We start from the raw sequence: 14,828 nt of genomic DNA on the forward strand, positions 1-14,828 counted from the left end.
GAAGTGCTCATGCCATTGTACAGAACACTGGTGAGACCTCACTTGGAGTATTGTACACAGTACTGGAGACCGTATCTTCAGAAGAATATTGATACCTTAGAGAGAGTTCAAAGAAGGGCTACTAAACTGGTTCATGGATTGCAGGATAAAACTTACAAGGAAAGGATCTTAACATGTATAGCTTGGAGGAAAGACGAGACAGGGGGGATATGATGGAAACTTTTAAATACATAAAGGGAATCAACACAGTAAAGGAGGAGACTATACTTAAAGTGGCACTGTCATGCCGAACTTACCTTTCCTCAATCTCTGCCTCTTCTCCCCCTCTCTCAGGATCTGTTATTCTTTTCTTCCTGTCTTCTTTAGTTTTCTTTAAAATCATAAGACAAAGTAGGGACTCTTTGTCTTATGGAGGATTTCTCTGCTTGACCAGCTCAGACCAGCGGAGGAGCAAAGTGTGCTTCATTTCCGCTGGTCAGAACAATTTTCCCATGATCCCTAGCTTTCCTCCCTGTTCCCACAATGCTTCCTGTCAGTATTGCCGAACGTCCTGTCACTTAGACAGAACGCCGGCAAAACTGCCGAATTGCATCCTAACAGAATGAGAAGAGTTTCTCCATTCGTGTTAGGATGCAATTCAGTACTTTGTTCGTATCGGAATTTCATTCTAATGAATGAAACTCCTATCCTATTCATTGCCGCGGCTGCATTTTGCAGCCGCTTAGTAGATAACTCCCTAATTCCCACGGTATCAGGGAGCTTTCTACTAAAAGGCTGAAAGACCTTAATTGGTCTTTCAGCCAAATTTACTAATACTAAGTAAAGATTACTTAGTATTAGTAAATAATATGCCCCTACTCGCTATACCGGGGTGGGGGCCAGGGGGAGGACAGTAGGTCCCCCTCCCTTATTGTTTTATTAGGGCCCCCACCCACCGCGCAGGGGGGAGGACAGTAAATCCCCCCCTATCTTTATTTAGAGCCCCCACCCACCGCTCAGGGGTGGGGGGAGGACAGTAGGTCCCCCCCCTATCTTTATTTAGGGCCCCCACCCACCGCTCAGGGGTGGGGGCCAGGGGGGAGGACAGTAGGTCCCCCCCCTTATTATTTTATTAGGGCCCCCACCCACCGCGCAGGGGTGGGAGCCAGGGGGGAGGACAGTAAGTCCCCCCCTTATTGTTTTATTAGGGCCCCCACCCACCGCGCAGGGGTGGGGGCCGGGGGGGAGGACAGTAGGTCCCCCCCCTTATTGTTTTATTAGGGCCCCCACCCACCGTGCAGGGGTGGGGACCAGGGGGGAGGACAATAGGTCCCCCCATCTTTATTTAGGGCCCCCACCCACTGCTCAGGGGTGGGGGCCGGGGGGGGATGACAGTAGGTCCCCCCCTATCTTTATTTAGGCCCCCCACCCACCACTCAGGGGTGGGGGCCAGGGAGAAGGAAAGTAGGTCCCCCCCCTTATTATTTTATTAGGGCCCCCACCCACCGCGCAGGGGTGGGGGCCGGGGTGGAGGACAGTAGGTCCCCCCCCTTATTGTTTTATTAGGGCCCCCACCCACCGCTCAGGGGTGGGGGCCAGGGGGGAAGGACAGTAGGTCCCCCCCCTTATTGTTTTATTAGGGCCCCCACCCACCACGCAGGGGTGGGGGCCAGGGGGGAGGACAGTAGGTCCCCCCCCCCTTATTACCATTTTTTTTTACATTGAGCAGCCACAGGCTGCTCACTGTTTAGTGGACATACCCCTACTCGCGGTATAGCGAGTAGGGGCATTGGGGAGATTTTAATCTCCCTTGTGCTATTATGGGGGTCATATTGACCCCCATAGAGTGAGGGGGGGACCTGGAGGGCTTATGAAGTGGTGGGGAGCACTGCTCCCTGCCGCTTCTATCTTTACATATTACAAGGAGGGAGCTGCACGCCGGTAGCTCCCTCCTTGTAATAAACTGAACGAACAAACGAACACTGATACTCGGTGTTAGTTTGTTCGTCTGATTTTTTCTATTCATTCATTCGTCTGTCTGATGAATGAATGAATAGATGAAATTCCCGTTCGCATGTCCAGGTGTTTCACTGGGCATGTGCGGGAATCTCACAGTCTATCTAGTGTGGGCAGAGGACGTGTCCCACAGGGACTTCACCTACCCACACAAAGATGGCGGCACCCTGAATAAAGATCGGGGCAGAAGATAAAGCATACAAAATAGGTAATGTGGGGGCTTAGGGGCATTTGGGGGTGAGTATGGGGTCAATTGGATGTAGTGGAGGCGGGAGGGGGGTAAAAAAAAAAACGGGATTCGGCATGACAGTGCCGCTTTAATTTAACTATGACAACAAGAGGACATAGACTTAAATTAGAGGGGAAAAAGTTTAAAAATAATATCAGGAAGTATTACTTTACTGAGAGGGTAGTGGATGCATGGAATAGCCATCCAGCTGAAGTGGTAGATGTTAACACAGTGAGGGAGTTTAAGCATGTGTGGGATTGGCATAAGGCTATCCTAACTATAAGATAAGGCCAGGGACTAATTAAAAGTATTTCGAAAATTGGGCAGATTAGATGGGTCAAATGTTTCTTATCTGCTGTCACGTTCTATGTTTACATGTTTACAAGCAGAAAATGAAATCGCAAAGTACAGGTGCTGCTATCCCATTTCACAGGGGATCCTATGGTGATAAAAGTAAACAAAACATTGAAAAAAGGAGGGAAGAGCAACCAAAGGTATGTGCAACAAGTGCTACAGCTTTTTATTGAAGAACAAGCATCTATACAGATGTTTTGGGTATAGCCTATTTTCAAGGACAAGATGCATTGAAAAAGGGCTATTCCCGAAACGTCTGTATAGATGCTTGTTCTTTAATTAAAAAGCTGTAGCACTTGTTGCACACACTTTTGGTTGGGTTTCCCGTATTTGTATTTGTTTCCATAAGAACTACGAAAAAACCTGAAATTACAAATAATACTTGTAACAATGCAGTTTTACCTTGACATAAAATATCTCAGACGCATCGTTAATCATTTTTAAAGTAAATTATATACATATATATAATTGCAAGGGAGGTATGATGAAAATTTGTTACAGGAATTCTTAACACCTTGGTTTGAGATGCAATATATACATTTGTTCATTCAGTTGTCCTGCTACTCACAGGGGTGAAAAGCTTTTATAAGATAATGGAATTGTAGTAATTCTAATGTTTACGAGTGAACTCTGGATTTCATTCATAGAGGTTTTTTCCATAGAAATAATAAAACTATAATTTTCATTTATATATTTCTTTATTTTTTTCTTATAATTATTTAAGGGTTTGCAAATAAATAAATGTATCCTATGGATCTACATATCTACACTTGAAGTTAGATGTAATTAAATGATTCTAAAACAACAGGTAGGTTATAATTAAAGGTTGTCTTTAAAGAGTTCAGCACATCCGATATGACAGAAATGTTCCATTTACGGTTTGTGGTAATATACGTTAAGACAGCAGATGGCTCTCTTGAGTTTTCTTTAAAATATACTGGAATTCACCAGAATTACAAACACTGATTTAAAAGCAGAAATGCTGAATTGTGTATAGAGTTTAATTACAGTAAAATGCCCATTTGATGATAAATGCTTTGAATTTCTGGTCGTATTTTAGACTTAATAACACCAGTAGTAAAAAAAAGAAAAATCCCTGTACTACCTATTAAGATATATTTATAATACATTTTATAATGTGTGTGTCTAGTATATAAACATACATTTACTTTATTGGTAATTTTCTGTATTAAATGTCTGTTATGGAAAATTAGAATGGTGCTGTCCAAGGTACTGAAATAGCATATTTAATTGTAAATGTACATCCAAATGTAAAGAACTACTAATGTACCTAAGCAGATGCTCTGTTGAGAGACTACGCACATTAAACAGCTCTTAGGGAGTAATTTATATTAACCACCCTATCATCTGTGTAAAATTAAAGACATCATATGTAATGGATTTTTCAGGTCAGCATAATAGAGAAATAAATTGTAGAGAAAAAGGCAGAATTTGTATAATTAATAAAATGTGGTCCTTTAAAATACAGTTGTGTGAGAATAGATTGATTGACATTATGTCTCACGTAAATAGCTGCATTAATAATGATACCCTGCTTTTAAGCAAACTCCAGTGAAAAGTGCTCTTCAAAAAATACCCTTATACATGCACACAGGCAAATTCTCCGTCATTTACACGTGCATGTATACAAAGAGGAACACATGTTCAGCCTCACACAGGAACACCTATAAATTCCTCTCATTGTGTCAATGTTTGTACATACTAACTGTAATATAAAATTCCATGCACTCACCCTTATACATGATATTAGTAATACTTTTATACATATCCATAGCATGATTGTTTGCACACAAACTGTCCTTATACATATAACCATGTAGCTGTGTATACGTTCAGTTCTTATTTTTATTGTCTGTGACAGCCAAACATTGATGGTATATCCATTTCTATATTAGATATAGGCGCTGTATCTAGTGTTTAATAGGAATACTAGTACCTAGTATTTACTAGTCAACAATTAGCACTTCATATGTTGGTGAACTATAGCTATTCAATGCTTTGGCAGAATATGGGAAGTTGTGCATCATGACAGCTGTCTGATGGGTATTGTAGCTTAATATATAGCATGTTGCATGTAATACTAGCTTGCATTCCTATATTGTGCTATTTTACTATTGAACCCATATAGTATAAAGCTAGATTTTGCCTGAATGCCAATATAATATTCCTCCAGTCTTGCAACATATTTTGTAAATAATAAAGGCTTTTTTCTTTTTGTTTGTGTTTCTTCATTTGCAAGTTACCTGCTAATTAATTTATTCCTTTTGTTTAAACAGATGTGTATATTGGCAGTGAGTCTCGGAAATTTAACAATGCCAGAAATGCAAAACAAAATGCCTACTTTCATGTGATTCATTCAGTGACCTTTTTTTTTAAAAATGTATTTATTTTTATGCCCTCATCCCAAAAATGTTAGCTGTAATCCCTTTTAATTAATTATAATTTTGGTATAAAGAACCCCTAAATCAGTCAGTCTGATTTCATTGTTTATATCAGTTATGTGCCATGGCATGTTACACTGCGATGGTGGAGACTGGGTTAGGAAGGGTTAATGCAAGATTAAAGAAAAATAAAAAATATTTTTTTTTTTACAAACAGTTGAAATATATCAAAATTAGAGCTATTAATAAAAACATAAAGTATTATTCTTTAAAAAGTGTATTGTCACGTATTAACACGGGAATTAACGCATTGTATTATATAACATCCGAACTGGGAACATGATCCAACTTGCGTATTTTCTAGATATGATATTTTGGCATAAAATTTGCAGTTCCCTTCCAGTTCCAGAAATTCCCCAGTTTAATGAGCAGAAGTGAAAAATGGATGGATCACATAATTCCCTACTCTTACCTATCATCTCATGGGTGCGCACACAAATACTTACACAGTGCTAGCTAAAACAGAAAGGGAACTTAAGAAGTCTTAAGTATAATCATCTGCAAATTACACTTTTTGCTTTTTAAAAAAATTCATTTACTTAACTTGATTGGATTTGGGGAGCACACTGTGTGTGTGTTCCTGAGTGCGGATATTAAGGTATATGTATAAAAACGTTGCAATATCTGTAATGTGCGTCAGGTTTGTGTATGTGTGCACCCCTTTTCTTTACCTACTCTTTATAATCTGCCTTTCCCCACTTTTTATTTTTCTGCTAGTTTCTTTGTTCCTTTCTTTTCCTGATGATTTTACCATTGCTTTCTCAAAATAAGATAAATGTGTAATATTACTAGGAAAAGGGTGCATTCATCATTTGAAGGCATTTTTATATGTTAAACAAAGCAGATTAATATGACAGCTGCTTACCTGTCACAGAAAAACTGATAGTGGTGGAAAAATGTGCCATAAAGAAAAGGCACATTTTTTTTTTTTTTTACCTCTTTTTATACATTGAGAGCAACAAATTTGTAAAACAAAACTTTTTTTTTTTTTTTTTTAAATGATGTGGAATGGGGAAAAAAATAATAATGGAGGGTAGCAGCAAGGAATATTTTAACGTAATCAAGGGAATAAATAGTCACAAATAGAAAAAGCGCCAGAAAGCCACCTAAAAAGCAAACATGACACATTTTATATATAATCCCCACGTTTACGCAGTAGATGGTTTTTTTTTTTCACACCTATAATTTTGCTTCAAGTCTTGATCGCACTGTTGTCATTTGTAACTGTCTCAGTATAAGAGCTTGCTTTTTATTCCTCACCGCTTTGACTTTCTTTCTTTTGTTCCATCTTTTCTGTGCTATCCACGCATTTATCACAGTGGAGTATTTAAATAGGGCATGAGAGGGAAGGGGGGCTGACCCGGCTTCTGAAATTGCATAGAGATTGATGATGAACTCTTATAGTGAGATTGTTTGTGTGGGTAATTTTTCACATTTACGACACTGTATGAAAATCCTTTATCCCCCTGCGTGAGACGGTGTAAGACAGAGGTGTCTGGGGATATCACTCCTGTGGATTTGATCTGCTAAATTCACCAGGTTTGCTCCTTCTGCTGTTGTCAGATAATTCACAGATTTGTCACCTTGAATTCAAAGTGACTCTCTCTCTCTCAGTCTCTCATCTGTTAACTCTTTCAGCGTCAAAGGGATGTGTATGACTGCTAATATCCATGAGTTGATTGCTTAGCATCAGCCTCCGCACAGTAATGTTCTATAGCTGTGCTGCTTCAAAGCCTATTTGTCCAGTCTCTCTCTCTCTCTCTCTCTCTCTCTCTCTCTCTCTCTCTCTCTCTCTCTCTCTCTCTCTGTCTCCCTCTCTTTCTCTTTTGCATGTTTTCCGCATCTGAACACAGTCACCATAGAAAAAGTCAATATCTCCTACGGAGCAGGAGGGGTGTTTATGTAACTTTGCAGTGACTAGGTAAGGATTTCAAATGGATTCATGCTATTCCGGACACTTATTTCTGAAATAAAAAGGGAGCAAGAATATAGGAGACAGTTTGACTTCTGCTGGAATTAGCTTTCGGCTTTCTGTGCGAGTATAAAAGCAATCCAGCTAGAAGATTGCAGTTAAGCGTGCTTAATTTCTGGGGAGAGAGGCATTACAATCAAGAACACCAACTGAGCAAGAAGCTTGGATCTGTTATAAACTAGCCATTTCTCAAGAAAATTGCACAAAGCTGTGCTTTATATATTTTTTTTCATTCCGGTTTTTTTTTTTTAAGAAAGGGGTGGAGAGAAAGGGGGAGGAAGAGAGAAATTATTTGATTACAGAACGTGCAAGAATGAAGGTTGCCTCTTGATGCCGATTTCTCATGCAGCGCTTCTTGGTGCCTGAAATCACAGAGGATGGGGAAGCATGGTCTCCTAAATATGCAGCAAAGCAGCAGTTCAAGGCTGTTGATTCGGAAGCTATAGCTTTTGTTTACTTGCTATCTGTAGCCATGCGAATGCCAAGGGGAAGCCAGCCTCCCCACTCTTTTCCTCCTCCTCCTGCTTCACCCTCTCTATAACCATCTTCATCCTGCCTTTTCAGCTTACTTGAAAAAGGGAAGCAAGCATTGTCTAGTGTGTGGGTGGTACTGAGGAACCAGCAAAGTCCCCTCTCTGAGCTTTGCCCTGCCACCAATCAACGATGCCAGTTTCTCAGTGGAAGAGGTGAGAGAAATCAGCTACAGAAGTTCCGTTTGGAACATACCAACACTTTTGCGTTGTTTCTGCATTCCACATATATGTATGTATAGATATATTAATATATCCACTTACATATAGTGTATAGGTACTCTGTTTATATGAATTCAATTAAAGGATCGATCTGTGGGCTGACACAGTCCCATCTCTTTTTCTTGCACTTCACCACTTGTGCTCTAAAGTGATCCAGCAAAGGGAGGAGAGGGATGTTCAGCTCTCTCCAGAGGGGGTGAGCCCCTTTGCTTGGTTCTCTGTATCTCCCACAGACTGTTTACCTGGTTTCTTTCTCAGAGCTGGTGGGGTGTCCCACCACGACTTTTGTGCTAGCCCCTCCCTCTTTGATGCTCTTAACCCGGTAAGGGTGCACGGGAGGTGGCATGGCAGCAGCTATTGCAAGTGGACTGATCCGCCAAAAGCGTCAGGCAAGGGAGCAACACTTGGACCGTCCGTCCGCCAGCAAGAGGCGCAGCAGCCCTAGCAAAAACCGAGGCCTTTGTAATGGCAATCTGGTGGATATCTTCTCCAAAGTACGAATCTTTGGCCTCAGGAAAAGAAGGCTCAGACGGCAAGGTCGGTTGGTCTGTGTCTGTGGGCTGTTGTTTTAATTTTCCTTATCATTAAATTCCCTCCCGGATCCAGTGTGTCTGTGCCAACCAGTAGCTTGTGTACCGTCATTCCTCTTTCTTACTCTGGGTCTCCCATTACCTTTTTTGTGTAGTATTGTTTTAGCCCCAATATGCTATCATCTGTATGTCTTACTAAAATATTCAGGGTGATCAGTATACTATTTCTGCTGTAGGAAATAATGCTAACAGAATATGTGAAAAATATTTTTATAACAATTTACGTAGGCAGTGTATTGCAAGTTCTCTGACAGCAACAGGGTTAATTCTATCTCCTTAAATGTTCCCTGTAGAGAACGGGAACTTTCACTGATAATGCAGGAAGGCAATTCAATCACCGGTTTTATTAATTAAAGTTAAGGGTTTTTGCTTATTTATTTATTTATTTTTAAACAGGGGGAGGGGGGGGGAGGAGGGGGAAGCATTGATGTGTGATTTATTGTATATTAATGTGTATTGTGCTTCCTGAAGGGAAGAATAATTCTTCTCTTGATGTACAATACGGAAATATCCAGATGATCAGACTAATTTATTTAATTTGTGGTAAAATTTAATTCTGGTTTCATTTTAATTAGCAATATAGTTATAAATTCGGAACTGTCAGATGCTCTTATTCTTGTATCCTAATCCAAATTTGTAAATCAGATTGGCAGTGAAAGGGAGACCATAATAAGGTTTTTCTGCCATGTTTCAAAATAATCTTGTTTATAAGAATACATATAAACCATGTAAGTAAAAATAAAATCACCAAAGATCTCATTTCTACCCTAATAGAGGTGTTACAATTGATACGATTAGATATAGTCTTAACAGTTAAACATCAATATTCTATAAAACCCATGTGTACTGTGTAATAGTAGAGATATACTGAAAAAAGTGATTGATGTTTTCAGGCAATCACAGAAGATATTAAGAGATCTTAGCTATGCTACTTTTTATCTTTTTCATACTCTAGAGGTTCTTCCAAACACTATTATATCTGGTATCTGCTTAGCTGTACAATCCAGTGTCGAAATAATGAACTGTCAAAATGGTTCTTGTGGTCTCGTTACAGGGTTCAGCGTTGATCACAATTCTCATGTGATGTATATCTCAATACGTTACAGTGAAAAAAACTTTGAATCAGTAGGTTATATAGAGAACATGAGTGTGGACTTGCAGTCACATTATTATAATTATATGATTATTTTCAAATGTTAGCTATTTAAAAAAAAAAAAAAAACTTCAAGTTAACTTCAATCAATTCATTGAATAAGAGTTTAAACTGTAGCACAATGTTCATCATTATTGATAAATTAGAAGACCATCCTACAATTTAGATTCACGCAGTTATGCTCAACAGATCATTTAACGAGTTGTCAGTTCGGAAATAATCCTCTAACATGAATAGTTTTAGAGTTACTAGACAAGAATGAAACTACTGGGGACCCCAAAGTTAATACTGTACTTCCAACGTATAGAACTGATTAATGTGCATTTTATCACACAACAGCACCAGATTTGAGAAAAGCCGAATTATCTTGCTTCATGTAATTGGTTAATTTTTTTTTAACCTTTTCTTAGCATTTTATACACCAGGAAACGTATAGATCAAAAACGCTATAAAGTATATTACGTACCACTGTTCCTCGTTAATATGCATGCTTAATAGAAGCTCATAGAGAACAAGTGCCTATGTATGTATAGCGAAGATTATTTTTTGTCTTTATTCCAGACAATTTACTGTTTTTTTTTTTTTTTGTTTTTTTTAATATGGCTATATTGAGATATTTTCACAGTTTAATGCAGAATAGCATCTGAATATTTAATACTCATATAATACAAGTTACTAGAAATTGTGTTAAAATCCCCCATCACCCACCTTCCCTGCCATACAAGGTGTGAAATATAGGATTCAAGGTGACATGTTATTAAATGATAATGATCAATTCTTTTCGATGCATTTCCTCATAGTCAAGCATTTCTCTGTTTATCGTCAATGCTTTCCAAGAGTAAAAGTCATTGTTTTGTTGAGATTAGTAGTTGTAGAAGCATGCGGAAAATAACAAGTAATAAATAAATAATTTATAGACAAAATATTAACAATGAAGTGTAGACACAGGACTAGTCTGACGTTCAGAAGTCTAAATATATACATTTCTTAGGTAATGGATCTGAATGATTAATTTTAATATGGCAATCCATCCCTAAAATAGAAAACAAACTATATGTTCTGCAAAGTGTGTGCATGAATACATTTTAACCACATTTGAATACACAAACAATAGCGAATAAATTATGAAAAGTTTAATCAGGCAGTCTCAATGTTTATTTTTGACGTTTTTTCCCCCCTGGTAATAATAAAATAAACATCAGTATTTTAACCCCTTCAGGACTGTCTTAATAACTCTAAAGGGGTTACCTGCATATTTTTCTATCACCTGTAGGAGCAATAGAGAGAGAAAATTAAAGATGCAATCATTGCTTTTTATAACATAAAAGTAAATATGTTATAGACTATAGATACACAACATACTGTCCTAAACAAAATAAAACCGAACAAAATCACACACACTGTAGATTTTCAGCTTGGGGAATTGGTCTTTTAATGTCCACAAAGTGTGATATAGCCTGGACAGTGCTGCAAATATGGACACACTAGAATTCAAGCTGCTACAATCTCATTGCCTCAAGTTGGATTGTACATGTTCTAAGCAAAATTACCAAGAATATTTTCTATATTAGGTAGATATATTGACTGATTTATACATAAATACATATATAAAATGTGCATGCATTGAATTGCCTTAAGCAATAGGCTATAAACCGGAAAATGGCTTAAAATGCCATTTACTGTACATAGTTTTTCCAGTGTCTGTAGCCATCCTCTCATCTCATCATCTAGAACCATTGCCTGTTGCTATGGCAAACTTTATTCTATGTTCCTCACATGAATACAACACTGAAAACAAAGGAAGGTTATTTTTGTTATTAGCAGCCAAGGGTATAATAACACGGTCTATAAACTTTGCAGTGACCCTCCACAAATCTACTAGACATGAACATGTTATTGCTCACCGATAATATTGACCTGTTGATGTTCCTCTATAGATCAATAATCCCAACAAATGAAAACATGGAATGGTCAAAACCGTATACACATATCTCCCCAAATATATTTCGTGGACATTAATAACATATTTGCATTATGTCTGTCATTTAGCAATCAAATACATTTTACCTTAGTGGCATAATTTCTAGCAAGAGGGCTATTAATGTGCTATTTTCTCAATATTTCAAACACATATCGTGTCACTCTAGAGCAGATTTTTTTTTTATACTTCCCACATTTGTGTCGTAAAGGCATCAACTGGAAGATAACAAGGCCACCAACAGTCATTTGCAGTAATCAATATTAAAGTGGTCCATGATTTGTGTTATGAATAAGCAGATGAGAACGTGAAATTAAGTTCCGCTTGCATTGTGCAGGAAGAACATAATGCTTCATTAACTAAACCGATACAGCTATTGTAAAAGATTTATTTATTCATTAAACAAACATGTAAATATAGAAAAATTGCATGGATTTAATATCTAGAAAACTGGAATAACATCCATAATTATGCTTTTTGTCATACAAGTGCTTATTATTCGTTCATAGGTGATGTGCTTTGGTTGGCAATTGCTTTAACACTAAAAATAATTAGTTCACTGTAAAGGTAAATGGTGTTTCATGGCACATAAGTTAATTTGCTTCTTATGCTGGCAAAGTTAGAACCACTCTAGAACCATCTATGTATTTGATATATTCCTGTACCTGAATGAAAACTAATAGAAATAAACCCACAGAAAGCACTGGGTCTCTTAATAATATATTCCCTACGGTTTCCCCACAATGTTGGAGATGTGCAGATGCTGTGGGTTCAATTAAGCATATCTAGTGAGATTTTCCACATATTGGCAAATTGTCAAAGAGACACTCACGGAGATCTATTGTGAACTACCAGCTTTCAACTTTAAAAATGTGCTCCTGCATGTCATCTCTTTCCTGATTTTGAAATTTAAAAAGTCTATATTGCGACATTTATAGAATGATGGCAAATCCCTTGTATCAGCCTTTTGGAAGGCTACGAACAACCCTACAAGAGATCAATGGTTTAGAAAGTTGGATGAAATTCAGGCAGCAAAGGCTCAGGTGGCCTCTCTGATGGGTGGTGGGATGCAACACACTGAACGTTGGTTACCATGGCTACATTACTTGGCTCTGAGAGATGGGTAAGTGAGTAGGGTGCACGATGCGGACCGGGTCAGGAAGGTTGTAATACGTATATATATATTTATATTATCTGATGATATACTGATGCCGATGATATACTTTTCTGCTCATTTACTACTTAAATGTCCCTACTTCACACCTGATACGCCAGACATCACTGAAGATTGACCCATTAGCAGTCACATAATCTGCTTCAGGAATTGGTGGGGTAAGGGAAGGGATCACAGGCCGAGAGAGGAACATGACTACGCCAATGCCTGCACTATGTGTACCAACACCTCTGCTAATGGGGTACCACCCCTTGAAGTACATAGCAAATGTATGGTTTTACAGACTTTACTGTCAAGATGTCTCTTCATAATTGTTGGCATATTGTACTTTCCAATTTGTGAAAACTCGAAGATAAAAAAAAAAAAGGAAAGAAAGCACTGGGTCAGACAGGATATGCCTGTGACTAAGTCACAGTTAGACCATGAAAAATGGAAAGATTAGTGGCCATAATTGTTAGGTTTGATTTACAGAAAAGTACACTTAAAGGTGCCATTGAAACTTATGTTTTAGCCTCATATTCATACTATATATTTCTTTACGTTATGGTTTTGCATTTTACTGCAGTGTCACCCCACCCCCTCGGCCACATAACCTCTTTTCTCAAAACCTCTTCCTGATCCTCAAATTCACTGCATGTACACAGCTCTGCCAAAGAGAGATCATTCTGAGACTTACTAACATGATTCCCCTCAAAGCCAATCACTGTCCTTTTACTATAAATATAGTAATTCAAAGCCGTACTATGGGGAAAGGAGACAATGATTGGGTGTGGGGTGGACTCACGTCAGCAGTTACGTTCAGGCTGATCTCTCATTGAAGGAGTTGTGTACAAACACTGCATATTTCCAGTCATAAACATGCTTTTTGAAAAAGAAGAAATTGTTAATGGGCTTTAAACAAAACTTCTCCTAATATATTATTTCTACACTAATGATAATACTTAAAATCCATTGTGACAGCTTTCCTTACTCCGATATGTGTATCAATGTTTGAATGCTTAACTTGCTAGTTTATTTTTTGCCGCCTTTTCCTAATTTACGATATTACACATCATTTTTAGATTTCTATACATCTCCCAATCCATTTAAATATTTATCCGGCAAAGTAGTGAAACATGTATCTCTTATTGTTATATCCTTTCTTTATATGCAATCTTTTATGTTATAGGAAAAGATAAAAAATTGTAACCACATTATTTAGGTAATTTAATAAATATTAATGATGATTTTTTCCAAAGTAAAATGATAATTAACTATACTCGAGTATAAGCCGAGTTTTTCAGCCCATTTTTTGGGCTGAAAAACCCCAACTCGGCTTATACTCGAGTCAAGGTCTGTATTATGGCAATTTGCATTGCTATAATACAGACCGGGGGAGAGGGGGGCTGGCAGAGCTGTACTTACCTGTTCTGCAGCTCCTGTCAGCTCTCTCCTCCTCCGCGCCGTCCGTTCAGCACCTCGGTCAGATCCCAGTGTAAGTCTCGCGAGAGCCGCGGCTCTCGCGAGACTTACAGTGTGAGCTGATAGAAGGAGCTGCACGGACGGCGCAGAGGAGGAGAGAGCTGACAGGAGCTGCAGAACAGGTAAGTACAGCTCTGCCAGCCCCCCTCTCCCCCCCACTGAACTGCCACTGGACCACCAGGGAAGGAGAGCCCCCCTCCCTGCCATGTATCAAGCAGGGAGGGGGGACGAAAAATAAATAAAATAAGAAATAATAATAATAAAAAAAAAAATAATAATAAAAAAATAAAATAAAAAAAAGGGGGTATAAGGACCACTGTGGGAGGGGGGGGGTATAAGGACCACTGTGGGAGGGGGGGGTATAAGGACCACTATGGGAGGGAGGGGGTGGGATAAGGACCACTATGGGAGGGAGGGGGGTATAAGGACCGCTATGGGAGGGAGGGGGGGGGGGATAAGGACCACTATTGGAGGGAGGGGGTGGGATAAGGACCACTATGGGAGGGAGGGGGGTATAAGGACCGCTATGGGAGGGAGGGGGGGATAAGGACCACTATGGGAGGGAGGGGGGGATAAGGACCACTATGGGAGGGAGGGGGGGGTAAGGACCACTATACCACTATGGAAGGGAGGGGGGATAAGGACCACTATCGGAGGGAGGGGGGTGGGATAAGGACCACTATGGGAGGGAGGGGGGAGAAAAGGAAC

General features: G+C 39.0%; 1 protein-coding gene across 2 annotated transcripts in view; it reads left to right on the forward strand.

Annotated features, from left to right (window-relative positions):
- The window catches only part of FGF14 (fibroblast growth factor 14), a 560,221-nt gene that overhangs the window by 348,128 nt on the left and 197,265 nt on the right, over positions 1 to 14,828 (forward strand). The window contains exon 1 of one of the 2 annotated variants that reach the window (XM_063460111.1): positions 7,326 to 8,301. The exons of the other annotated variant lie outside the window; for it this stretch is intronic. Within the exon in view, the coding sequence (XP_063316181.1) occupies positions 8,109 to 8,301 (193 nt within the window). The 5' untranslated portion in view covers positions 7,326 to 8,108. Of the gene's footprint in view, positions 1 to 7,325; positions 8,302 to 14,828 lie in introns of those variants that run through there. 2 annotated transcript variants of the gene reach the window in all.

This window comes from Pelobates fuscus, chromosome 1, assembly GCF_036172605.1.
Source record: "Pelobates fuscus isolate aPelFus1 chromosome 1, aPelFus1.pri, whole genome shotgun sequence".
Classification (NCBI taxonomy): Eukaryota; Metazoa; Chordata; class Amphibia; order Anura; family Pelobatidae; genus Pelobates; species Pelobates fuscus.